At 37.1% G+C, this 26,046-nt stretch overlaps 1 protein-coding gene across 1 annotated transcript in view; it reads left to right on the plus strand.

Annotated features, from left to right (window-relative positions):
• Positions 1-26,046, plus strand: part of TESK2 (testis associated actin remodelling kinase 2) — a 72,588-nt gene that overhangs the window by 16,043 nt on the left and 30,499 nt on the right. The window contains exons 3-4 of the mRNA XM_070744997.1: positions 4,869-4,990; positions 12,585-12,633. Coding sequence (XP_070601098.1) covers positions 4,869-4,990; positions 12,585-12,633 — 171 coding nt within the window. The remainder of the gene's footprint in view (positions 1-4,868; positions 4,991-12,584; positions 12,634-26,046) is intronic.

The following is a 26,046-nucleotide window of genomic DNA, read 5'->3' on the forward strand; positions in this document are numbered from 1 at the left end:
CGCTTAATTAGTAGTTATTAAATAAAGATTATCTGTATGTACACACCATTATGTATAATATTTATTAAATACGTTGAGGTCTTTAGAGAAGAATAGATATTCTTATGGCATAACTCTAAATTGGAACTATTTCTTCAGTAAGTATTAAGTATTAAGCCCTTCATGGCATCGGACCAGAATATCGCTTGAGGAGCATAGTAGGCATTCTCTCATACGTCCTTAGTCTATTCTGACCGTACTTATGAACTGAAGGCATGAGGTAGTGGAATGGGACTGTTTGCTTCCTCTGCTTGGTCGAGCCTGTTTGGTCCCCAAGCTTCTGGCCCCCCAACCATTTGGGTGCTGCCTTTTCTCCTTAGTCCATTTGCTGAACAGGCTCAAAAGCACATTCACCCGGGCCTTTTGTGTCAGGGGGGGAAAAAATATTAAAGTCTGTTAGGACCTTAACCCCGTGGAGGTCGATGGATAGAAGCCTCAATCATTTTAAACAAGATATATTTCTTTTAAAAACAGAAATAAACAAATAAAAGACTGTTTCGAGGGACAGGAGAACATATACATCTTACATCATGGAGGTTAGGAAGAAGAAGAGAGAAGAAGGAGGAAGTGAGGTTGGCAGGATATTGCGACATAAGAGGAGGATCCAATAAGGCACACTAGTTAATTGTTTCATTACTAAATGTCTCTGAGGGGCTGTCAATATACAGCATGACATTTTGGACGCAGGGGACATTTCGTCCCCAGCTAATCAGAGGAGCAAGAATCTCACCCCCTTCTTCATTCCTTCCTTTCCATTCCCTTCCACTCTTCCTCCGCGTGTGTATTTGGAAGAAGGCTTTTTAGGAGAAAGAATGGGAGAAGGTCCCCCCCTCTCCCCCCTTCCATGTGCGTGGTATGTGTGTGTGTGTTGGGATGGGAAGAGGAGGGTGAAGTCTCTGTCTTCCCCCCTGTGTGTATGGTGTGTGGGTGTGTTTGAGGGGGTGGCAGGACGGCGTGTGTGTGTGAATGTTGCGCGCATAGGCTCACTCTCTCACTAGCTGGACTGGCTCACTGGCTGCTCTTCCCGAGATCTTTGAATCAATCTTGCTGTCTCTGTGCAAAGGAGCAGTAACAAGAGACTATTAAAAGAGATGGAGAAGGAGGGGCAAATCAGACGGGATGCGGGGCGCCTGGTTATTCTAATCTGCCTGTGTTTTTGCCTGACCCCAAAAATGCACCCTACACACCTGAATATATCTCTCTCAACTCTTCAGTTGCAATCTTCACAAGTCTCGGAAAGAGCATCCAGCGAGCCAGCCCAGCCAGTGAGACAGAGAGCCTGCGTGCGCAACATCTATCATCCCCACGCCATCCTGCCACCGCGTATACACATGCAGGGGGAGAGAGAAAGTGACCGCCTCCCGTTCCTTCTCCTAAAAAGGCTTCTTCCAAACACACACGGGCAGGCAGAGTGGAGGGGAATGGAAAGGAAGAAATGAAGAAGGGGGTGGGATTCTTGCTCCTCTGATTGGTTGGTGGCAAAATGTCCCCTGTGTCCAAAAGGCCAGGGTGAATGGGCTTTTGAGTCCATTTGGCAATTGGGCCAAGGAGAAAAGGCAGCGCCCGAATGTTTGGGGGACGAAAGCCTAGGGGCCAAACAGGTGTGGCCAAGTAGAGGAGGCAAAAAGCCATAGACCTGTACTTCAGTACAAGAATGTACATATATCATTGGGATTCCTAGGTGTTGATGTCTAGCAAATTTTCAGTTACTTGAGAGATATATCCAAAAATAGTTTATGCTTAGTAGATCTCATAGTACCAATACTCTTAGTGTACAAAATCATAGCAAAAATAATAGACAAAGATGATGAAAGCTTTCCCCAGACCAAACTATGACTAGTATAAATTAAAAGTTTATATAATTTTATATAATTACAATTTTATACTAGAGGACAGAAGGAAAATGGGGGGACACGATCGAAACCTTTAAATATGTTAAAGGGTTAAATAAAATTCAGGAGGGAAGTGTTTTTAATAGGAAAGTGAACACAAGAACAGGGGGGCATAATCTGAGGTTAGTTGGGGGGAAAAATCAGAAGCAACGTGAGAAAATATTATTTTACTGAAAGAGTAGTAGATGCTTGGAACAAACTTCCAGCAGACGTGGTTGGTAAATCCACAGTAACTGAATTTAAACATGCCTGGGATAAACATATATCCATCCTAAGATAAAATACAGGATATAGTATAAGGGCAGACTAGACGGACCATGAGGTCTTTTTCTGCCGTCAATCTTCTGTTTCTATGTAAAATGCTGATTATAAGTATTCAGTAGTTTTAGAAGGTTATTTGTGGCATCTTTTTCAACAGGTTCTTTTTTTGGAACATGGGATTTGCAAAGACCTACTAACACTTTTCCTGTTTCATCGTTTGTGGTTTGATGCAGTTTTGTCAGTGTGCGAAAGAGGTTTAAGTTTTTGCACGTATTTAGTGGGTAATAGTTTATGGTGTATTTTTTTATTGTATTTCTCCTGAGTTCTGTGAATCATTAGAGAAGTTTCATACAAAATGATTTATGAATAACCATACAAATCAATAGTTGATTTATGAAATTTTATTGCATCCTATCACAGTCAACCCATATAGTTCTTAATCCAATTATATGCAGGATAAAAACAGTCATATAAAATAATACAATCATAATATCACAACCTATTGTAATACTGTAATATCCTTCATCCACATTTATTTGTAAGTGTTTCATCATTCTAAACTAGGCAATAGGAAATGACTAAGGGCCTTCCAAAATAGTCATGTTTTGATAAGATTCTGGAATATTCTAATGGGTACGCTGCTGTTCGTTCCAGAGCAAACGCAGTTACAGAATGCATGATTCTATGCCTCCACTTCTTGGACACCACAGTATATTGGAATCCACAGCAAACATTCTTTCTTTTCTGTCCTATAAGACATCTGTGTAGCTGGATTTTGTTCCAGTGGAAGTTTCAAGGTGGCCTTTTAAGGACAGTATCATATAGAGCAGTGATGGCGATCCTATGGCGTGCGTGCCACTAGAGCCATATCTGAGGGCAAGTGAGGTGATGCTCTATGTCAACTCCAGCGGATTTTTGCCTTTCTTTTTGGCCATACTGTATTCCTTCTCCCCAGGCTTTAGGAAAGCCTCCTGAACCCCAGGGACAGCAAAAATGCCCCAACAGGCCAACCAGAAGTTCACTTGTGTGCTCATCTCGAGCCTCCTTTTCACTGTCAGAGGTCTTCAGAAATTTATTCGGCTTTGGACAGTTGCAACCAGGCCTCACACACCTCGACCCACTTCTTCTGCAGCCCACAAGGCTTTCCTAAAGGCCTCTGCAGCAGATAACAGAGCTCCGGATTGACCCAGAGATCTGTTATCAGCTAGAGAGGCCTTCAGGAAAGGCCTTTAGGAAAGGCCTCTGCAGCTCATACAAAGCTCCAGATTGATCCAGAGCTTTGTTATTGGCTACAGAGGTCTTCAGGAAAGTACAGTATTGCCGGCTGCAGAAGAACTGGGCCGAGATGTGCAAGGCCTGGTTGCAACAATTTGAAGGTAAGTAGTAGGGTAGCTCCACTTCGGTTTCATTTCCAAACTCCTGATTGGCACGTTGGGCCATTTTTCACTGTCCCCACAGGTTTCAGGAGGCTTTCCTGAACTCTGAGGAGAGCGAAAAGCAGCCCAATAGGCCTTCCAGAAGCTTCAGTGAGGCCTGTGCATGGAGGTTGTGCGCTTGGGGGAAGGGCATTGCATTATGGGTGTGGGCACCTGCACATACTATTGTGCCCACGCACATTCTTTTGGCAGCCAAACCAAAAAATGTTCATCATCTCGAGCCTCCTTTTCACTGTCAGAGGTCTTCAGAAATTTATTCGGCTTTGGACAGTTGCAACCAGGCCTCACACACCTCGACCCACTTCTTCTGCAGCCCACAAGGCTTTCCTAAAGGCCTCTGCAGCAGATAACAGAGCTCCGGATTGACCCAGAGATCTGTTATCAGCTAGAGAGGCCTTCAGGAAAGGCCTTTAGGAAAGGCCTCTGCAGCTCATACAAAGCTCCAGATTGATCCAGAGCTTTGTTATTGGCTACAGAGGTCTTCAGGAAAGTACAGTATTGCCGGCTGCAGAAGCCGGCAATATAGAGTGAATTACATTAATCCAGCCGGAAGGATGGGAGTGACTATCCTTAGTGCCCCCCTACTCCAGGAAAAATCACATCTCTCACGTCAGCCAAAGTTTTGGATAAAGATCAACTTGGTTGTGGCCTCTACTTTGTCCTCAAACAAAAGCCATCAGCTCAACAAGTTTTTCCAAGGTGCTCTTTAAAATTAAGTACAACCCACCCAGAAATAAAACTTTTCCAATGGTTTTCCAGTTAATAACTGCAGTAGAAGGAAATATACTTAACTGCAAACACTGGACAAATCAGAAAGCTTCACTGTTTATTATTAGCATTCAAACCAGAGGTCAAATTATTAAAATACACTAATTTTTGTTAGCATTATGATGTTTAACAGTAGCTGTCTGTTGTGGAAGTACCACAAAAGACTTTAAGCTTGTGAAGTGGTACTAATGTGTAAACATGCCCATGCTAAATGCTAATTTACCAATGAAGCCATAAAAAGGAAAATATATGCACTTTTTTCATGGATTAAGATTTTACTAATTGTTTAAGCAAATGTACATAGAACTAATAAAGTGGAATTACATAACCTCTAAAGTTGTGGGAATTTTTATTGATTTGTCAGGAATGGTTTGAGTAAAGTAGCATTGTACAGGCTACATTCAATCAATATTTTTTTCTTCTGTACCATTGGGAAAATGAGCTCCTCTTTTTTCTTTTTGGATTTGCTTAGGTACGGCACAAAGTATCGGATCAAATCATGGCCCTGAAGATGAATACACTAAGCAGCAATCGTGCAAACATGTTGAAAGAAGTTCAGCTCATGAATAGACTTTCACATCCAAACATATTAAGGTAAAAAAGGTGTGTGTGTGTGTGTGTGTGTGTGTTTGCATGTACTGTATGTGATTGTCTGCTTACAAGTGCATCAGTCCATTTAGGTACAAATTAATTCTAATTTTACTAAATACCATATAGGAGCCTTCATTTTTTAAATATTCAAACAGTGCTCTTTGGAAGCTCAGAAGCCAATGTTGTCTCAGGTTTATGTATATTCTTAATTCCTTGTCTCTTTCTATTATTCTTAATCCTTTCTATTCGTCTGTGCTATATTTCTGGGTCTCCTTTCTGTTCACTTGCCTCCTGGATCAAAAGCATTTATGAAAATATTAGTGAAAAGCACTCAAAACTATACATCTATGAATGTAGAGACAGCACTTCCCCTGGGATAGGAGTGAAGAGGATATATGTGGATGTGTACACAGAGATAATCTGAGAAAGCTGTTTAATCAGTTATTATATAGCACAGTTACATTTTAATGCTTCCCTTGCTTTAGAATGCATATTCCTATTATTTTAAATCTTTTAAAATAATAAAAATAGAAAAAAACAGGTGCTACGGTGGATCCCTTCTTCTTTTATGTGACTTGGAATCATGGAGATAATAAATATTTGGATATAATACATTGTCTTAAAATAGAATGTCTGCATGCAGGCCATATGTAACCACCAGCCTGCATTTTTCTCCAAATCTTGCAGTTTAAATTCAGTGGCAAAATAGATTATCTTTGGCTTTCTTTTCTGTATCTTTTTCTTTTATGTACGCTGAGAGCATATGCACCAAGACAAATTCCTTGTGTATCCAATCACACTTGGCCAATAAAATTGCATTGTATTGTATTGTATTGTATTCTATTCTATTCTATTCTTTACTGCTTCTAGCAAAAATAAGAGTAGAATTTGATACATCATGCCTCTGTGAGGGAAAATGCATCTCTTTTCATTCCTATTTTCTTGACCTAATATTTTGGCCTTGCTCTTCTGCCTAATGAGATCACTAAGAAACTTTCCTAAAATTTTCAAATGGCAAAATCATTTTAAAAAAACCATATTGGCTACTAGACTATTTGCTGTTCCTTTGTCACATCCAGATTGTAGCTATTTACATTCTTGTTTTGAAAGATAGAGGTACAAGCTGGGACTGTACTTCTGTCTTCAATCTCACCCCAGGGGATAAGATGTTCCAAAGGGCAGGAGCCACAGCAGAAAAAGCTCTTCTGGATCCAGCAGCCAAAATTCCCTGACTAACAGGGCCTACAGCATGCCCACTCTGCCAGTATCAGTGGGATGGGCCAGTACTATTGAGATGAGATGATTCCTCAAGTAACCTGGGTCCACATCATGCAGGCCTTTAAAGGTAACAGCCAACACCTTTAATTGCAGCAGTAAATAAACTGGCAGTCAGTGAAACTCACAGGGCAGTGGTGTAACATGGATCACCCTAGGGACCCCAAGAACTGCCCATGCAACTGCTCTTTGACAAGTTGTAGCCTTGGGAAATCATTGTCAGAATAGATAGTATTGAGTAAATAGATCAATGATCAGACTTTGCATATAACTTAATATGACAACCTTATCAATGTTGATAAGATATAGTTGTTGATAAGTATACATTATCCCTGATTATTGTCATGGATAAACCGTTTGAAAGCATTGGGGATGTTTCATCTACAGAAAAGAAGGTGGAGGAAAGGCAATATTCTGGGTACATAGGAAATATAATTTGAAACGATGATATTCTTCAGAATAAAAAATTGTTTTTTGAGGATCTGGCATGTTCTCTTCTTCTATTTGTAATGCCTTAAATTGTGCAGTTCTTCTTCCTCTTTTTTTTTGGCTTTGTCTTTGTAAAAATTGTGGTTCTTACTAAAACTTCAAGTATTTAGGTCCCTCAAAATAAGAAATACTCAAAATGTTTTATACGTGATTATTTTTTATTTTACCTTTATTTTTAAAATAATGCAGGGCAGTGAACATAAGTGATGCCTCTTAGTCCTCCAATTTCCCCCCACAACAATAATCCTTTGAAGTGAGTTGGAGAATTGTGACTGGCCCAGAACTGCTTTTTAGTTACATAAATCTAACAATTTGCTTGCTAATTAAACCCATTCTGAGAAAATTAAACAAAGCAAAAATGAGTCATTCCACATGTTCCTTTTTATATTTCATCTGTTTTTGTTTATTACAAAAGAACAATCCATATTTTGGGAGTATTGTTGTATGTTAGCATTTAGGAAGGAATAGAAATATTATAATTCTTTCAGCAAGTTTTGTACAAGAACGTTATAGATCAGAAAAGAATCTGGATCAGATAATGTACTTCTGAATCAATCATAATAACATTTTTTTTAAATGTAGGTACTAAAAATAAAGTTGTGAAAGTAAAATTCAGACGTATCATGTTGTAAACTGTCCTTCAGATGGTGATTTTGCAAAAGAACTTTATATTAACATAGAGATCTGATAGTCCTTGCAGATAATGCAAGCCAGTGTGGATACTTTTGCAGCAGTGTGCTTCTTCTTATCAACATAAAGAAGACCGAAGTGATGCATCAGCCAGCTCCGAAAGCCAAATACCAAGAGCGCACAGTAAAGGGACAAAAGCTACAAGTAGTGGACCAATTTACATACCTTGGCAGCACCTTCTCCTGTGCGGTGACAATTGACATTGAGATCAACTGCAGAATCATCAAGGCAACCTCTGTATTTGGCAGACCAATGACCAATGTGTGGAACTGACGTGGAATAAGCCTTGCTGCAAAGTCTACCAAGCAGTAGTGCTAACTACCCTGTTGCATGCCAGTGAGACTTGAACTGTATACAGGAGATGTGCTAGGCAATTGAATCACTTCCACATGATCTGTCTCCGTAGAATTCTGAAGATCCAATGGCAGGATAAGATGCTTGATACGGAGGTCCTCTCCAGAGCGGGCCCGCCATCAATCCCCACCCTGCTGATGAAAGCCCAGACATGCTGGGCAGGCTATGTTGCGAGGATGCCAGACCATCACATCCCTAAATAGCTCCTCCATGGTGAGCTGCCTAAAGGAAAGCGATCGCCTGGGGGACAGGAGCAATACAAAGACATGTTGAAAGCCTCCTTCAAGTCCCTTGATATTGACACCACCTCTTGTGAAAGAAACCTTGGTACAAGATCAACCAACATGGCGCATGCTGATCCACCAGATATTGGAGGCCAGAAGAACATTCATAGCAGAAGAGAAGCAAGCACTCCACAAAGCCAGAGCTGCAAATGCTGCGACAATGGTGCCCACACATGTCTACTTAACATGTGGCAGAACATTTCGTGCTCCTATAGGCCTTACCAGCCACCTGCGGATACATCACATACAGCCCAAAACCCATTAGATGTCAAGGTCCTCTTCGAACACGATGGACGAACATCATCATTCCAAAAGACTTTTAAAAACTACCATTCCTGTTTTACACTATTGTTACCATTTGCAAATTGTTTCAGGATAGTATTGTTTACCTGTTCGTAAGTTTGGAGTTTGGAAGAACATTGTTTTCTAAAGATAGCTGAATCCAAAGAATAGCAGTCAGTCAATGCTAGCTTTTTTCTGCTTCCGAGGTCCTTTACTGCATTTATTGCTCTTAAAACTTTTTAATATTCTATGAATTAGCAGCTTTTCCCTTTTCCAACACAAAGCAAATAGATTTTTAGAGTTCACTTCCAATACAGGCCTAGTCCATCACATATATTTGCATGTGCTTCTGGTGACATGCAAAATGCTTTGCTTCAAAGACTTCTGCGAAGGGATAAGGAAAGATTCAGTTTTAAAGTTAATTCACATATCAAGAGATTTCAAAAGCCTTCTCTTCATTATGTGCCAGATCAGTACTGCAGAATAAACCCTAGGTGTGCAATACTATTTTAAAAAAATCTATAAGGTGTTCTTCCAATAAATTTAGAGCTTTCCAGTGATGATCGAGAATTGATGGTTAAGGAAACTTTATGTCATGTCTCATTTGCAGTCATTATGCAAGGTAGGGAAAATCATATTTGGAAGAGCTAATAACTTGATTTCTACAGTTCTTCAATTCTTTATGAAAACTTGCTTTTTCACTTTGATAGCCAGTCTCCCCCCCCCCCCCCCCAAAGCTGACTAGTAGCAAAAGGATTAAAAAGTTGCAATTAAATTGAGGTAGTACTTTGATTAAGATCTCAGTAAACAGGAAATAAGTATTCATAAGAAATAAATGGTCATATAATTACTTCCATCTTACATAATTTATAATTTTATAGGTTAAAAAGCTATTATTGTGTTATGTTTGGAAAGCAATTTTTTAACAGTTAGATATTTGGTAGATTCTGTTAACTACACTGAGACTTTAGAATTTAAATAAATTTTCACTAAAGTTTTATGTGTAATTTTGAAATTATGGATCAATATCTCTAAATATAATTTCTGGCTGCACAATTGTTTCCCTAACTTTATAAAACCGTTGAAAGTTGTACCTAGCAACTAATACATGTATGCTTTTTAGATTAAACTTAAGAAATTTGGGGAACTTAATTTTTATAATAAAGTTGTTTTTCAAGTGCATCCTAATATTTTTGTTTCTGAAAAGCTGACATAGAAAAATAAAAATGTCGTAACTTTGACATTTACTGGTAGTCAGCATTTTCTATTTTTACAAAGAGGTTGTGAAAGTAAGTGTTGAAAAACAAAAAAAGAGGGGTTTAGCATTACGTTCCATAATTAATGACATTTCCTTTAAAATGGAATATTCCAGAATATAATTATATTAACCACTTTATAATAGCACAAGCACAACTACTTGAAAATAGGTTTTCATCAAAGAATCCATGTGCTACACTAATCCAGTCCTTATTTCCAGTTTAAGGTTTAACTTTAATTACAAGATGAAGTAGTAGTGTTACTCCATCCCCCCCACTCCCGTAGATATAAACTGATTTTCTTATTTTTTCTTATTTTCTTATTTTTGTGGGGACTCTAATTTGATTAATTAATTAATTAATTAATTAATTAATTTATTATTTGGATTTGTATGCCGCCCCTCTCCGAAAACTCGGGGCGGCTCACAACAAGTGAAAAGACAATCCAATACATGATCCAATTAATTAAAATATTATAAATTTAAGAAAACCCCCTATACTAACATACACACACACAAGCATACCATATATAAATAAATGATTTGAGGATGCGTTTGATTTTGGGAATCCTGAAGAAGTGAACAGCAGTTTAGACTCTGCCCCTTCCTGATTCATAAAAGCCTATGGGGAGGTTACGGGAGTTAAATTGGGAAAATAGTGAATTCAATGAAAAGTTCCAGAATTTGGTACTGTCCTGAACTAAATGTTACATGTAGATGTATATCTGAAGTCATCTGAGATGACATAATACAAAGCTGTTTTCCCCAAAGCCGTATAAAATACTAAAAACTCATTTGCATACTACATCATTTATCAACAATTTGATTTTTCAGGTTTCATGTTACTTAATCTGGACCTCCATTTCAAAATTCAGTTTTAAAATTCTTTGAAAATGGCTTTGACTGTGTCAAAAATGACTAGGTAACATAAGGAATAGCAGTTACTAAAATGGCAAAATACCACATAAACATTTGATACTTGTCAAATATAAGTTTGATACATTAGGTACTTGTCTGATGTTAAAAGAAAAGCAGCATATTGATTGCCCAAGAACTGAATGGTGGCGATAATGTCTAAACCAGAAGTCCCAGATCTTTGTGGGCTGTGGACTGGCAAAAGTGGCAACGTTAGGAGCGGGAGGGAGCCTAGTATGTATCAGGCCATGGACCAGGGGTTAGGGATCCTGGTCCAAACCATAAAGTAGAAAGCAATTTCATTGTTGGTTCTTATTCACAATCATGCCTCAGATTCCATTCTTTATTCTTTATTCTGCTCCTGGGCTGCATGATTCCGTTTCACCCATTGTGACCTCTCCATTCTCCCCACTTGTTCCTCACTGCAGGAACTATTTGTTCTCCTTATCCCTCTTTTATGTTTTCTTTTTAAAGTTTTGGAAAGGGGTTAGGAAACACCTGAGCTCTGGATTCCTTTCACTATGAATAATATTCGATGTACACGTGACACTCAAAGGTGTATTGTGGAGGCCAAAGTTCAGCTGCTTTCTAGCCAGAAAAGGTGATTTTAGAAAATAGATAATAGCCTTTTCTTAAATTCTTCCTTAAAAAAAAATAGAGAAGGGAGGGTTGGTGAGCAACTAAGAAGATGTGTTCATATGCAGTAAGGCCAGACGGAGGTCCTACTTACTGCTGCTACCTATGCGGTGTGCCTGCAGTTCCGGGTAACCAGCGAGCGGGTAGGGGCCTCCTGGTGAGATTTTGCTTCTGCGCATGTGCAGGAAGCAAAATATTGTGAAGGGATGCGCACACGCATGAGATTTTGGTGATTTTTTGTTTCTGTGCGTGCTTCCGAAAATTCATATGTGCACGCATCCCCTCTTGCTTCCTGCACATGTGCAAAAGCAAAATCTCGCCGGAACAACCGCACCCACCAGTCACTTGGAGCTGTGCCTGCATTGCTGGTTTTGTTAACAGTGCACAGTGTGGCCCATACCAGCTAGCAATCCAATACTGAGTAAGGCCTATAAATGCCATATAATAATTAATAATTTAATAATAATAATAATAATAATAATAATAATAATAATTTATTGGATTTGTATGCCGCCCCTCTCTGTATAATTACATTCTCATATTCTGTATGAAACCGATACTTTCAATTACATTAATTACATTTTACAATTAATAGGTCATATCTTTTCTAATTTTGTTATGATGTTTTATTATTACTGCATGTAAAATTGAGTGTATTCTTTTCACTACAAGTCTTTAAAATTGTTTATCACTATTTAACAAATAATTGTTACTCTGCTTAAAATGAGGTGTGGTAAACTCTTCTATATGCGCTTATTATTCCAGTTCTAATTTATTCAGTTCTAATTTATTAACAATTTTGTAAGTTGGTAGTTTTCAAATTACTACCACAATTGAGTTCAAAATTTCTGTTGATAAATGAAACATTTCTTAAGTTTTCTCCCATTTTATGACCTTTCTTGGCACAGTTGTTAAGAGAATCACTGCACTTGTTAAATTAGTAACGCGGTTGTTAAATGAATCTGGCTTCCCCCATTGATTTTGCTTATCAGAAGGTTGTGAAAGGAGATCTCAAAACTCCTGGCACTGGCACCATCCTAAATAAAACTAAACTGAGAAGCATCTTAATTTTGATCACATGACCACAGGGATGAGGCAATGGTGATAAATGTGAAAAATTGTCATAAGACTTTTTGAAAATGTGAACAGCACATTACATATATTTTCTACATATATTTACGTAGAGGACAATTGGATTTTATTTTCTATTCTCAAGTACACTAGTTCCTTATTTGTACTTAAACTTACATGCAAGGCAGTATATTTGAATATAGAACAGTTGTGTAATATTTTGAAACTGGTGTCATCCAATATTTGTCATTTTAAAAAACTGTGTATATACTATTAATGATTGAAAAATAACGTACCCCAACAAAATCCATTATTTCTGATTTAAGATTTTACTTCTGTTTTGTAGGTTTATGGGTGTCTGTATACATGAAGGACAATTGCATGCCCTTACTGAGGTAAGCTGCTTACCTCTCCTTCCCTCGACTTTGCAAAATTTCTTATGGTGATGCTAAACAATGTACTTATTTTATTTATTTATTTATTTATTTCATCCAATACACAATGAGGGTTTTAGTGGATATATATCTATATACATATAGTAAAATACATGATGAAGGTTATAGAGGAGATACTCATAGTAAAATATATCTAAGAAATAATAGAAAAGAAGATATAGTAATAGAACATATCAATGAAAGAACAGAAGAAGAGATATAGGAATAGAAGAAAGGTACAGGAGATATAGGAGAGCAATAGGACAGGGGACGGAAGGCACTCTAGTGCACTTGTACTCGCCCCTTACTGACCTCTTAGGAATCTGGATAGGTCAACCGTAGATAATCTAAGGGTAAAGTGATGGGGTTTTGGGGATGACACTATGGAGTCCGGTAATGAGTTCCACGCTTCAACAACTCGGTTACTGAAGTCATATTTTTTACAGTCAAGTTTGGAGCGGTTAATATTAAGTTTAAATCTGTTGTGTGCTCTTGTGTTGTTGTGGTTGAAGCTGAAGTAGTTGCCGACAGGCAGGACGTTGCAGCATATGATCTTGTGGGCAATACTTAGATCTTGTTTAAGGCGTCTTAGTTCTAAACTTAGTTGACTAGTACAGTTCTGATACAGGTACCGTAGATGCAAAATAGTACTTTCTTGTATGCCCAATCCTTGGAAATGGTCTAAAATGATACCGTTATCTATGATAACCACAGTTGCTAAGAAAACAAAGAGTACCAGGAGAGCATTATGTTGACTTTCCCAGTCTCACCAAGAGTCGTCTAAGAAAACCAGTGTAGTCTTGATGATGAATTCATTTCTGGACACATATCAAATTGGTGCAGGCAATGCTTCTTACTTAAATTTTTTTCTGGAACTGCAGCACCACCACCTCCTCAGTAGCCTTCCCCAGAAAGAGAAAGTTAAAAACTGACAACCTTTCAAGAAGAAGTGTTTATTATTGTGTTAGGACTTGCTCAGACAATGTCCATTTCTGAGTAGATCAGAACAAGTCTATCCCCCAGATGCATAGAAAATTCATCACAACAGCTCTGCAATTATTTTTCTGACTCTGCCTTCCCCAGTAGGTTTCAGCGTTCTCTGTCTCACCCATAGCTATTACATGATCGAAACATTTAAATATGTTAAAGGGTTAAATAAGGTTCAGGAGGGAAGTGTTTTTAATAGAAAAGTGAACACAAAAACAAGGGGACACAATGTGAAGTTAGTTGGAGGAAAGATCAAAAGCAACATGAGAAAATATTATTTTGCTGAAAGAGTAGTAGATCCTTGGAACAAACTTCCAGCAGACGTGGTTGGTAAATCCACAGTAACTGAATTTAAACATGCCTGGGATATATCCACCCTAAGATAAAATACAAAAATAGTATAAGGGCAGACTAGATGGATCATGAGGTCTTTTTCTGCCATCAGTCTTCTATGTTTCTATGTTTCTATTCATGTGAGTCAGTGATTAGGCAGATAAAGCTTTATAGAATGATTGTAGCTGCTGTCTTTAATCTGACACGAACACATTTTTAAATTTCTTATCAAAACAGAAAATCGGTTGAATCATTTTTATCATTTCCGATTATATCATATGACATGGAACTGAAATATCTCTTAAAGGCAACACAATTTTTACAATATAAAGAGGTATATTAGCATCTCATACTATAGATACATGGCATTTCTATAAATGACTGTATATTATTACTTGCAGTAAATAGTATTAATATACAGTTGCAATGTATTTTGTATCTAAATGTATCTACATGTAAATGGTGTACAGTATATAAATTCTGTTTTCCTTTTTTAAAATTCTTTTTTAGCCATTCTTTTAATGGATGTTTTATTTTTATGTATGATGCTATGCAAAGACATCAATGGCTTCTTCTATTCTTAATTCCTTACATTTGTGTTCTGTCAGAAGTCTGGCAACCCATAATAAAATAAGAGTAAAATGCTTAATTTAGGCTTGTGGGCTGAAACAGTAGGAAGATGCCTTGAGACTTTTTAATAAGGACCTTTATGTTTAGAAAAGAACTTGGATTTGTGAATTTTCACATAATCTTAATTGGATAATTTTTATTCTCTTATTTAATATGCACCTCATCTTATTGTTGCATACCCTTGTGGTAGTCTCCTCTTCCCCCATTATCTATTATTACGCTGCCATCATTAAACCTCCTTCCTAGTTTTAAAATATCTAAAATAACAATACTGTACTGGATAGAATATGGAACAAGATATACAGCAAGTTGAAACAAGCAGTTGTTAACATAGAAACAAGGGACAAGTTGATTTATATTTAATTATTTAAAATGGGTTGACTTCTAGAAATACTCCTACTAGGCCTATCCAGATGATAAAATTCTGTCTTCCCGACAGGAGTATACAGTATATTCCGAGGTTTGGCCTCTGGACTTGGTTGAGTTATTCCACCTCCAAAACCCACCTCCACTTCCAACCACCTCTTCCTGGAATATAATCTAAGAGGAGGTGTCCTGCATTGCCTTCTTTTGATTGGGTGTTCTTCTCCATTGTCTCAGCTACCCGACTCTTTTGCACAATGAAAATATCTTTAGATACACTTTTCTCTTAGCAAATTCATTGTTTCTGGAATATTGCTAAGGACAAAATAAAATAGCTCCTCGATTAAGAAGCAGTCCCTTTACTAATCAATTGTAAACTACTCTTTTGACATATTTGTGAGTGCCAATTATAATTTAGGACTTAGTGAATGAAAATGAAATGTTAGATTTTGCTAACCAAATATTTTTCAATCACCATTATGGATTGCATTATTTCATTTGTCAACAATGTTAAAATAATGTTTTTGAAGTTCCCGGGTAAACTTTCATCCAGACACTCGATGCTTCATTTTAGCAAGATTGCTATATATAAAAAATGGTATCCCTAGACATAGAAAATCTTGTTTGATATGCAACCTGGTAAATCGGAGACATTTTAACTTAAATTCTCAGTAATTTTTACTAACTAAAGCAAAATGTTATGGGAGTTTTGAGTATTTATTTTATTAAGAGTTGTTTAACTTTATCAAAATCTCTGAGCTTTGTTTCATGTTTTTCTGTGTAGTCTTTGCTTTTTCATACAGTTTGCTTCCAGTTGCTTATATACTGTGGAACTAGAAGGTTCCATACTGATGTTTGCTTTGGTTTCCAGTTGCAATGTATAAAAGTAGGAGCTATTTTCTATTTTATTTTTTGGGATCATGGTTTTCTTGCATGCTTATTTTAGTACGTTTTCCATCCATCTGTTCATTAATTTGTAAAAGACGTCTTACATGTAATATTTTCTGTAATAGGAATTTCACATTTTATATCTGTAAAATGAAACTTTAGCCTACAAAACTTACTTCCATTCGAATTCTTCTGAAGAATATGTTTTTGTGTGGCTTTTTTTTAATGCTGCAGACCAAAACTGAGAAATGAATATACCACCACACTCCAGTTTGTTGTACCAAATATCCCAGAGGCCACTCTTGGGTTTGATATTTTTTGTAATGTGTGGTTTTTAGCTGGTGGTTTGCTTTGTGTGACTTCCATTGTTTGTTCTCCATTCCTGACATAACACAACTGCTTCTTGGGATCCTGACACTTTTATTTCGATGCCGGTATTTGTTTATATTCTCCAATTAAGGGGAAATTTTAAAAAAATTTCTTCAGGATTCCTTCGACTCATAGTCACTTTCCTTGCCAATCTTTGTCTTCTACTAATATTAGCGTCTTGTCAAAATATGCTATATTTCACAAATATATGGGTATTTTATAGGACTCTTTGAGAATCTTGCGTCCTGCTGGGATTTTCAATAGAATAGAATAGAATTTTTATTGGCCAAGTGTGATTGGACACACAAGGAATTTGTCTTGGTGCATATGCTCTCAGTGTACATAAAATAAAATATACATTTGTCAAGAATCATGTGATACAACACTTAATGTTTTCGGATAGGGGCGGCATACAAATCCAAATAATAAATAAATAAATAAATAAATAATGATTGTCATAGGGGTCAAATAAGCAATGAAGAAGCAATATTAATAAAAATCTTAGGATACAAGCAACAAGTTACAGTCATACAGTCAACATGGGAGGAAATGGGTGATAGGAATGATGAGAAAAACTAGTAGAATAAAAGTACAGATTTAGTAGAAAGTCTGACAGTGTTGAGGGAATTATTTGTTTAGTAGAGTGATGGCGTTCGGAAAAAAACTGTTCTTGTGTCTAGTTGTCTTGGTGTGCAGTGCTCTGTAGCGACGTTTTGAGGGTAGGAGTTGAAACAATTTGTGTCCAGGATGTGAGGGGTCAGTAAATATTTTCCCCGCCCTCTTTTTGATTCGTGCAGTATACAGGTCCTCAATGGAAGGCAGGTTGGCAGCAATTGTTTTTCCTGCAGTTCTGATTATCCTCTGAAGTCTGTGTCGGTCCTGTTGGGTTGCAGCACCAAACCAGACAGTTACAGAGGTGCAGATGACAGACTCAATGATTCCTCTGTAGAACTGTATCAGCAGCTCCTTGGGCAGTTTGAGCTTCCTGAGCTGGCGCAGAAAGAACATTCTTTGTTGTGCTTTTTTGATGATGTTTTTGATGTTAGGTGACCATTTTAGGTCTTGAGATATGATAGAATCTAGAAATTTGAAGGTCTCTACTATTGATACTGTGTTGTCTAGTATTGTGAGAGGTGGAAGGGTGGAAGCGTTTCTCTTAAAGTCTACCACCATTTCTACGGTTTTGAGTGTGTTCAGTTCTAGATTGTTCTGGTCACACCACAAGGATAGTTGTTCAACTTCCCATCTGTATGCGGATTCATCATTGTCTCGAATGAGTCCGATCACTGTTGTATCATCTGCAAACTTCAGTAGTTTAACTTCATCATAGTGAATATATTACTAAAAGCTTATTTTTTCTTATGCAATCTCTGTATGTAGGACTGCCTTTTGAATAAATGTATACAGGATTGATTTTGAAATGTTTGAAAGTTTGTGAAAGAAGACATTAAAATAATCATGGAAGGTCCATCTCATCATGGAATGCATATTTTCTCATTCTCTCCCCAATCCAAGCAAATTCCTCACCTTTATTTCTGCAATAATTGTTTGGCATAGTATTTCTGCCTTTTCCATTTTACTGTTTTCCTTATGAAAACAGAATGAGTGGGATTTCATTCACTGGAAAGATTTTTGTGTGCAAATTAGTGCTAGAGAACCTATTCATATTATTTGAAAAAAGGAAGCAATTATATATCCAATATAATTTAATATTATTGCAATAATATTGTGTGAAGGGGAGATATGTGTACTACCAGGAGTTGTTTATGAACTCCAAAAAGTTGCTACAAAATCTTGCATTGTGATAAAATTATTGTCCTTGATTATTTCTGAAGAATTTATCTGAAATTCTACTTTCTCTGTAATTTACCTTCAATTCTTATATTGATTATTATACAAGAAATATGAAAACCACAGTAATTAGAAGCTTGGTATTTTGTCTAGAAGAAGATAAAGTTATCAGAAGTAATTAAAAGTTGTAGCTGTTAATGTACTTTACTAAAAAACACCACCTAAGGAATAGAAATCCAAAATAAAGCTTAGTTAGAATAAAACTTAGTTAGAAATGAATTGATGTCCCTCATTTTCTGTCCCTACTACAGCAACTGATCCTGGGATTGAGGGAGAATGCTGTCAATTTCATTTTGGGGAGGGATGTGTAGTAAATGAGACTTTTTTAAAAATAAAAAGTTTTTTTTTCTTTTTTCAAACTAACATTACATATTTTATGAACAAAGTGTTGTCTGAATCAATCCTGCATAGCTATCTATATACATAATCCATTTCATCTCTCAATTTCTATTTCAATCAATAATATTCTCCTTATATATTTCTTTATCTTGAGAACTTATTTTCTTAATACTGTACATACATAATATTATTAATCATCCTAAATTCCTAATCCCTTACAATAACATCAATTAACTGTCCTATTTACTACAAACATTTCTCATATTTTCTGTCCCAGTGTAATTCAATTTCATCTCATAATTTAATTAATTTAATTTAATTTAATATAATTTAAGTTGGGAAATTATCCTTTCACATTCCATCTACTGTATATAATCAATATACATTGTCATCTTCAACTCTTACACATAATCAATATACATTGTCTTCTTCAACTCTTACACATAAACCCTTTAATTTAATTAACTGTCCTTAATTAAAAACATTTCAAATTTCCCATCCCATTTTTTCTGCTAATCTGTTTTGCCATAAATAATATACATTAACATATCTGAATTACTACTAAACTATTTTACCATAAACATTTAACTTAATTGACTATCCACCATTAATAATAATATAATTTTCTTAAATCTGCTTATAAGAACCCAATTTTTTCCCCTTTCCATTAGCCTTCTCCTCTCTTTGGTCTCTTAAAAATTACACTTCTATTATTTTTCTCCTTTTGACTTTTTCTTCATGTTTATTTTTATCTTTTTTCCAGAGTCCTTTATCTTTCTCCTGAATTTATCATTCGTGTGGTTCTCCCCCCAATTTTTCTTGATCTCTTCCCACTGTGTTTCACTTTGCCCTTTAATTAATTAATTAATTGGAGAGGTTGGGAATGCTTTTAACAAGTTTTGTGGTTTTATTAATTGGTTTTTAGCCAGGTGTATGTATTGCCTACTGTCTGTCCTTGTTAGTTGTATATGGCTTGCTGTCATGCCCTTTATTAAGGGCATTATAAATTAGATTAGATTAGATTAGATTTATTGGATTTATATGCCGCCCCTCTCCGCAAACTCGGGGCGGCTCACAACAATAATAAAAAACAACACAGTACATAATACCAAATCTAATGCCCACCAATCTAATTACAATTTAAAATTAGTAAATAAATGTTTATAATAATAATAATAATAATAATAATAATAATAATTATTATTATTATTATTATTATTGAATATTCCCCTCTCAACTCTTTTCTTGCCACTGTAAATCTGTTTTTCTTCAATGTTATTTTCGTTTCTCATGTATGTTATCTTTTACCAACTCCTCTCCTGTTTTTTACTCTGTATATTCTAACTAAATTTCTGACTCTTCTCCTATTTCATATTCTGTATATTCCAACAAAATTTCCGATTTTCTATCACCTTTTATAATTTCACACACACTTTTTAAACACCATTTCATACATCCAAATTTCCATATTGCATACAGCTTTTTATATTATATCACACTTAATTAAAACTTAAAGTCCATATAATCGCTTTTAATTTTAAATTTATATTATGTCCAATTCTAATAATAATCCAATCTGGTCCAGTTCTAAAGTTTATTGTCTTCCACAGCCGTAGAAAAATAAAGCCAAGCAATTTAGGCAAAACAAACACTCTTTAAAGGTTCTCAGACTTTCCACATTATCTTCTTAAAGCCAAGGTCAGACAGCTGCCCTTTCTCTCTTATAGTCCACAAATTGTTGCAAAATTAGATTTTCTCCAGTAGGTGCACTCTCCAACCCACAATATACTCAAACCAGTTTGTTATCAAAGCTGTCAAAAATAAACTTTAAATCCACAAAATAATGAAAAAAAATCTTTATCCAAAATTTATTCATATTTTATTTTATATTTCTCCAATCCAAATTATAACCAAAATACAAATAATCTTCTTGGGCTTTGATAATTTAGCTTCAGCTTTTTTCCCATTCCTCTGTCCAGTTTCCAAGTGCCAATTAGCTGCTATTTCAGCTTGGGAAATTCTTTTAAATCCCACATTAAACATTTCCATTTATCTGTGAGTTGGTCACTTTCTCACCCATTTTCAGCACTTTGTCCAAACACCGCTCCTGCACATAAACTTAGAACGGTTGCCCTAGTTTTGTAGCAGTCATTCCCAAAATGGCCACTGTCCAGCTGGCAGAGCGAAGATCTGTCTATGACCGATTAAGGGGCTTGCCTGGTCCACCAAGTCATCCAAGACGCCTCTCCTTCTTCACTGTCCCTCCAGGACAGTTCCGGTCTGAAGATACACCCCCCCTGACAAGCGGTTCATCAGATTGGATTTTCGTGGAGCTCATCGGAGCTCGCTATTTTCTAGCCTGACTCACCTCAACATTTCCAGTTCTTCTTGTGATTTTATTATTTAAACAGCACAGAAGTATAATTAGGGAAAAGAATTACAGAATTTAAAAGATTTTTGTCTCTTCAGTTAGGTAGACACACACACACACACAAAATGATTTTATTACACTTATTCTAATCCTTGTAATTCCACTGCAACGAATACAGAAATTGTGTAGTGCAAGAAAGTGGCAAAGATTTCTCGAAGTATTTATTGAATGTTCAAGCAGTAGATAATGTGACAATGGGAAGTCCTATTTAACAGAAACATTTTGAGCACTGCTGATAATTACTTTGATATTGTTGGGTGTTGTGAATAGACTTGTGTCTTTAGCATAGGCATCCCTTCAGGATCAAGTGATTTGGTGGAAGATACACAGTGCTTAGTTTGCACTAGATCAGGAAAAAATCCTGAATTATTTATTGTTGTATGAAAGCACTTTTGTTTGAAACGCAGTCATGCTGTAGTTTTAAAAAAATGTTAGTATTATTTTTAGCTTGGGTACTGTCTTCAAATGATTCAGATACTTTAGTGGTGAAGTCTCTTGAGATCTTAATGCATATTTCATGAAATTATTTTTGGTAACTGCCATGGCCTTTTGAAAAAATTGAACAGAGTTTACCACTTCTACTGCACAAATAGAAGCTATTTTATTATTGAAATGTTATTGAAATCTTATTCAAGATTTATCTGTTGAATGTATATGTGGGTGCTTGATTTAAGAAAAAAAGTAAACAAAAGCACCGTTGAACTGTTTGTCATTTTTTCTCATAATAAACTAGTAAGCTCTGATCCTCTTGAATCCTGGGGAAGGTATCGCAGAGCTTTAAATGATAAAGATCTTCCTCTCCTCAGACACTGAGGTTCTTGGATGAGGGTGAGGAATTGTGGCAGAGTGGGAAATGGAAGATAGATTTAGACATGAACAATTAAGAAATAGAGGGAGTGATCTTATTTTCTCAGTGGAAATTATTGTTGGAAGAAGTGTCCATCTGGGTTCAATTCCAAGTGGGAAGAAAGACACTGGAAACATGGAGGCTGATTGAAAAGATGGTTTAATGGTGGACAAGACCACATGGTTTGAGGTCCTGGCCAATCAAGCACATAGGAGAGAGAGAGGGAGAGGAAGAGAGGAAGGGACAGACAGACAGACTCTCTCTTGGGCTTTGAACTTGTTTCCTGTTCCTGTAAAAGAAATGTATTGTGATTGGTTGTCAGACTCCAATGGGGCATGTATTGTCTTGAGTCCCAGGCTTGGTTGAATCTTACTGGGTGATGTAATAAAGGGGCTTTAGGCAATTCCTGTTATGGCTTAATGATTGTGTCTTAGTTTGGTTCTTGAGTGAGGGCTAAACTATCACCCTAAAGCTGAAAGGCTTGTCTTGTAGATAAGCTGCCATCAAAATATATGCTGTGTATGAGTTTCTGCGTCTCTTACCATTTCTATTTCTCTTTTAGGGGAAATATTCTGCCTCTTTAATATTTTTTAGAATATTTCATTATTTATTTATTTTATTGTTAGAGTTGGAAGGGACCATGCGGGTCAAGTCCAACCCCCTGCCTAAGCAGGAACCCTATAGCATCCTAGCCAAATGGCAGTCCAATTTCCTCTTTAAAATGTCCAGAGTATTGGAGTTCACAACGTCCGCTGGTAGGTTGTTCCACTAGTTGATCATTCTGACCGTCAGAAAGTTCTTCCTTATTTCCAGGTTGAATCTCTCCTTGGTCAGCTTCCAGCCGTTGTTCCTCATTCGGCCCTCCGGTGCCCTGGAGAATAAAGTGATCCCCTCCTCTCTGTGGCAACCCCTCGTATACCTGTAGACTGCTATCATGTCCGCTCTGGCCCTCCTTTTCTCTAGGCTATCCATGCCCATTTCCCGCAGTCTCTCTTCGTAAGTCTTGGTTTCTAGACTCCTGATCATTTTGGTTGCTCTTTTCTGCACCTTTTCCAGAGTTTCAATGTCTTTTTTGAAGTGTGGTGACCAGAACTGAACACAGTACTCCAGGTGTGGTCTGACCAGGGCGTAGTAGAGTGGTATTAAGACTTCCCTGTTGATGCAGCTTAGGATTGTATTGGCTTCTACATTACCCTCAATGGCATTTGTTAAAAAAAAGGTTCTTCCTTAAAAATCCTCCATAGTACTTTTCATATGTTTCATATTCTTAATCAGTGAAGGGGCCACACTTACATTTCCCTACTGGATCGGTCCTGTAGGCCGGCGCAGGCATGCACACTACCGCACAATATTTTGCTTCCGCGCATGCACAGAAGCAGAGAAATCGGCAAATATCAGCAAAATCTCGTGCAAGGACACTCACATGTGAGATTTTGGCAATTTTCGCTGATGTCTTTGCTTCCGCGCATGCAAGCAAGCAAAATCTTGCGGGGGCGCAGCGGGGACATGCAAATGCACACGCATTGCTGTTCCTGCTACTGGATCAGCGATCCAGGCGTACCAGAAGCAGCCCAATACTGTTCTTAACATGTCCAAATCACAATAGACCAGCCCAGGAACTAATTTAAACGAATCCATGAGCTTGTTTAACTCAGTGGACGTTTTAGATTTGTTTTAGAAATGAACCTCTGTGCTATATCACGAAGTTTGAAACGGTTTCTTCAAGAAGATATAGGCTATGTCCATTTAGTGAATCTGCTGCATAGCTTCGTGAGCTAATTTAATTTTCCAATATAAATTGTTTTACTGCATTTAGAGGAATTATTGAATCACTTATATTTTATACCTTTTCATTCACTAAAATTATGTACTGAATACGTTCGATTTAATTGCTTCGCAAAGTAGCAAAAGGCATATCCTACCTAACCTCTAGAGATGGTTTCATATTTAGCAAGAGCTTCAAAGTGGTCTGAACTATACAATACATCCTATAGATCAGTGTTTCCCAACCTTGGCAACTTGAAGATATTTGGACTTCAACTCCCAGAATTCCCCAGGCCGGAATTCGCTGGCTGGGGAATTCTGAGAGTTGAAGTCCAAATATCTTCAAGTTGCCAAGGTTGGGAAACACTGCTATAGATTAATCTGTCAGTAATCAACACAAAAGCAACAGCCTGCAATTCATGCTATAAATTGTTGCAAAGAGGAGTAGCCACGGTTGCACTGTTTCCTGCGTTAAAAAAAGAAGGCTGTGAAGATGTTATTATTATTTATTAGATTTGTATGCTGCCTCTTTCTGAGGACTGGGAGTGGCATCAAAGATTAGTCATCAAAGATTGTTTCACCTCTAATGAAAATCTTTAGGAAAATTTATGGCATCGGACCAGAATATCTCCGGGACCGTCTTCTGCCGCACGAATCCCAGCGACCAGTTAGGTCCCACAGGGTTGGCCTTCTCCGGGTCCCGTCGACTAAACAATGTCGTTTGGTGGGACCCAGGGGAAAAGCCTTCTCTGTGGCGGCCCCGACCCTCTGGAACCAACTCCCCCCAGATATCAGAGTTGCCCCCACCCTCCTTGCCTTTCGTAAGCTCCTTAAAACCCACCTCTGTTGTCAGGCATGGGGGAATTGAGATATTCCCTTCCCCCTAGGCTTATAAAATTTATGCATGGTATGTATGTATGTATGTATGATTGGTTTCTTAAATTGGGGTTTTTTACGTTACTTTTAATATTAGATTTGTTCATATTGTCTTTTTACTGTTGTTAGCCGCCCCAAGTCTGCGGAGAGGGGCGGCATACAAATCTAATAAATAAATAAATAAATTTAAAATAACTAGAGCCAAAGTACTATGAATTCTACCATATCTATAAACTTAAATATGTGGACTATCTGTCCCCATTTTTTGCAGGATGTAACGGCTATGGTCTGTGAGTGGCCTGTCATTCTTGTTCCTTGCCTCTGTCAAAATGCAAGGTGCACCCAGATGGATACATTTTGGGATCATCCATGTAGTTTCTTGATTTTATAGAATGCTTCCTGCATCCCCTGTCTCCCTACTCTGTTTTGATCATCCCTCGTCATAGAAAAATCCAGGAATGTTGCTTTGCCAGCATAAAACTCTCCGCTATGTGAAATACACTCCAACAACAAAGCTGATTTGGCAAAAGTAGCAGAGAAGCTTTTCTAGCTTTTTAGTGAGCTTGTTAATTGGTTCACAATGACCCTTGAAAGAGTCCCGTGACTGCCCAGTGCCTCCACAACACCTCTACACAATACCTGTTATTGCAGGCTCGGGGTGTGTGTGTCTGTGTGTCAATGGTTAATACGGAATCATATAGATACAGGAAAAGAGATAGATAAATGCCTATTATGGGAAGGAATTGGTAACTCTATAAATGTCATGCATATAAAACATGACATGGTGAGCAAAGGTTGCTTTCATTGTGAAAGGGAATGGGGCTTGATCACATTGATTGGCTGCAGTTGGATGTATTTTTGCATTCAGCTGTGGCTGAGAAGTGATTGGATGGAAGTATTGTTCATGAACTGCATTGTCACAGAAAATAGGGAAGTTTAAAACAGCAGTTGATGAGGATTGCAGGAGGCAAAATATGTACAGTAGTGTTGAAATTATTTGCAGATCAAATGGGTTGCAGTTTGCCAGAGTTCCTTTGTGGAGCAAGCTGTTTTGTAGCTTCACCTCCATTATGAGTCATTTCAGATGTAATATTAAATTATAACATGCAGAAGAACATCCCAACAATCTATTTCTTCTCCTCCTCTCTTTATATGGAGTTCTTCCTCAATTTCTAGTTTTCACTAATCTACTTCAAGCCACAGTTTGAGAAAATGGATTTAAGTGGATTTGTGAATCATAAATTGGTAATGAGTACTAAGTATCATATGTAATGAAATAAGCAGAAAGTTGAGAATAATTATATGAAAAGCCTGCAAGATCACAAGAGTCTTTGGTTGCCAGTTGGGATGCTAATACTTCTTAACTGAGTCACAGTCTATTCAGATTGTCCCCGGATTGCTTAAAAGATAGATTTTATCTTCTTTCAGTAATATGGTGAACAACAGTACCGTATTTTTTCAGTGTATAAGACGCACCTAGATTTTAGAGGAGGAAAACAAGGAAAAAAGTATTCTGAACCAAGTGGTGTAGTATTTTATTGTTTAATAAAATACCAGTGTAGCAGAATACTTTTTACAACCATGTATACTTTTTAAAACCATGTACACTTTTTATAAACTTCAAACTTGACAGCTTCAAGACTTCAGTCATGCTACCCTAGGAATGGGAGTTGAAGTCCACAAGCATTAACATTGC

This window comes from Erythrolamprus reginae, chromosome 3 (genome assembly GCF_031021105.1).
Source record: "Erythrolamprus reginae isolate rEryReg1 chromosome 3, rEryReg1.hap1, whole genome shotgun sequence".
Lineage (NCBI taxonomy): Eukaryota > Metazoa > Chordata > Lepidosauria > Squamata > Dipsadidae > Erythrolamprus > Erythrolamprus reginae.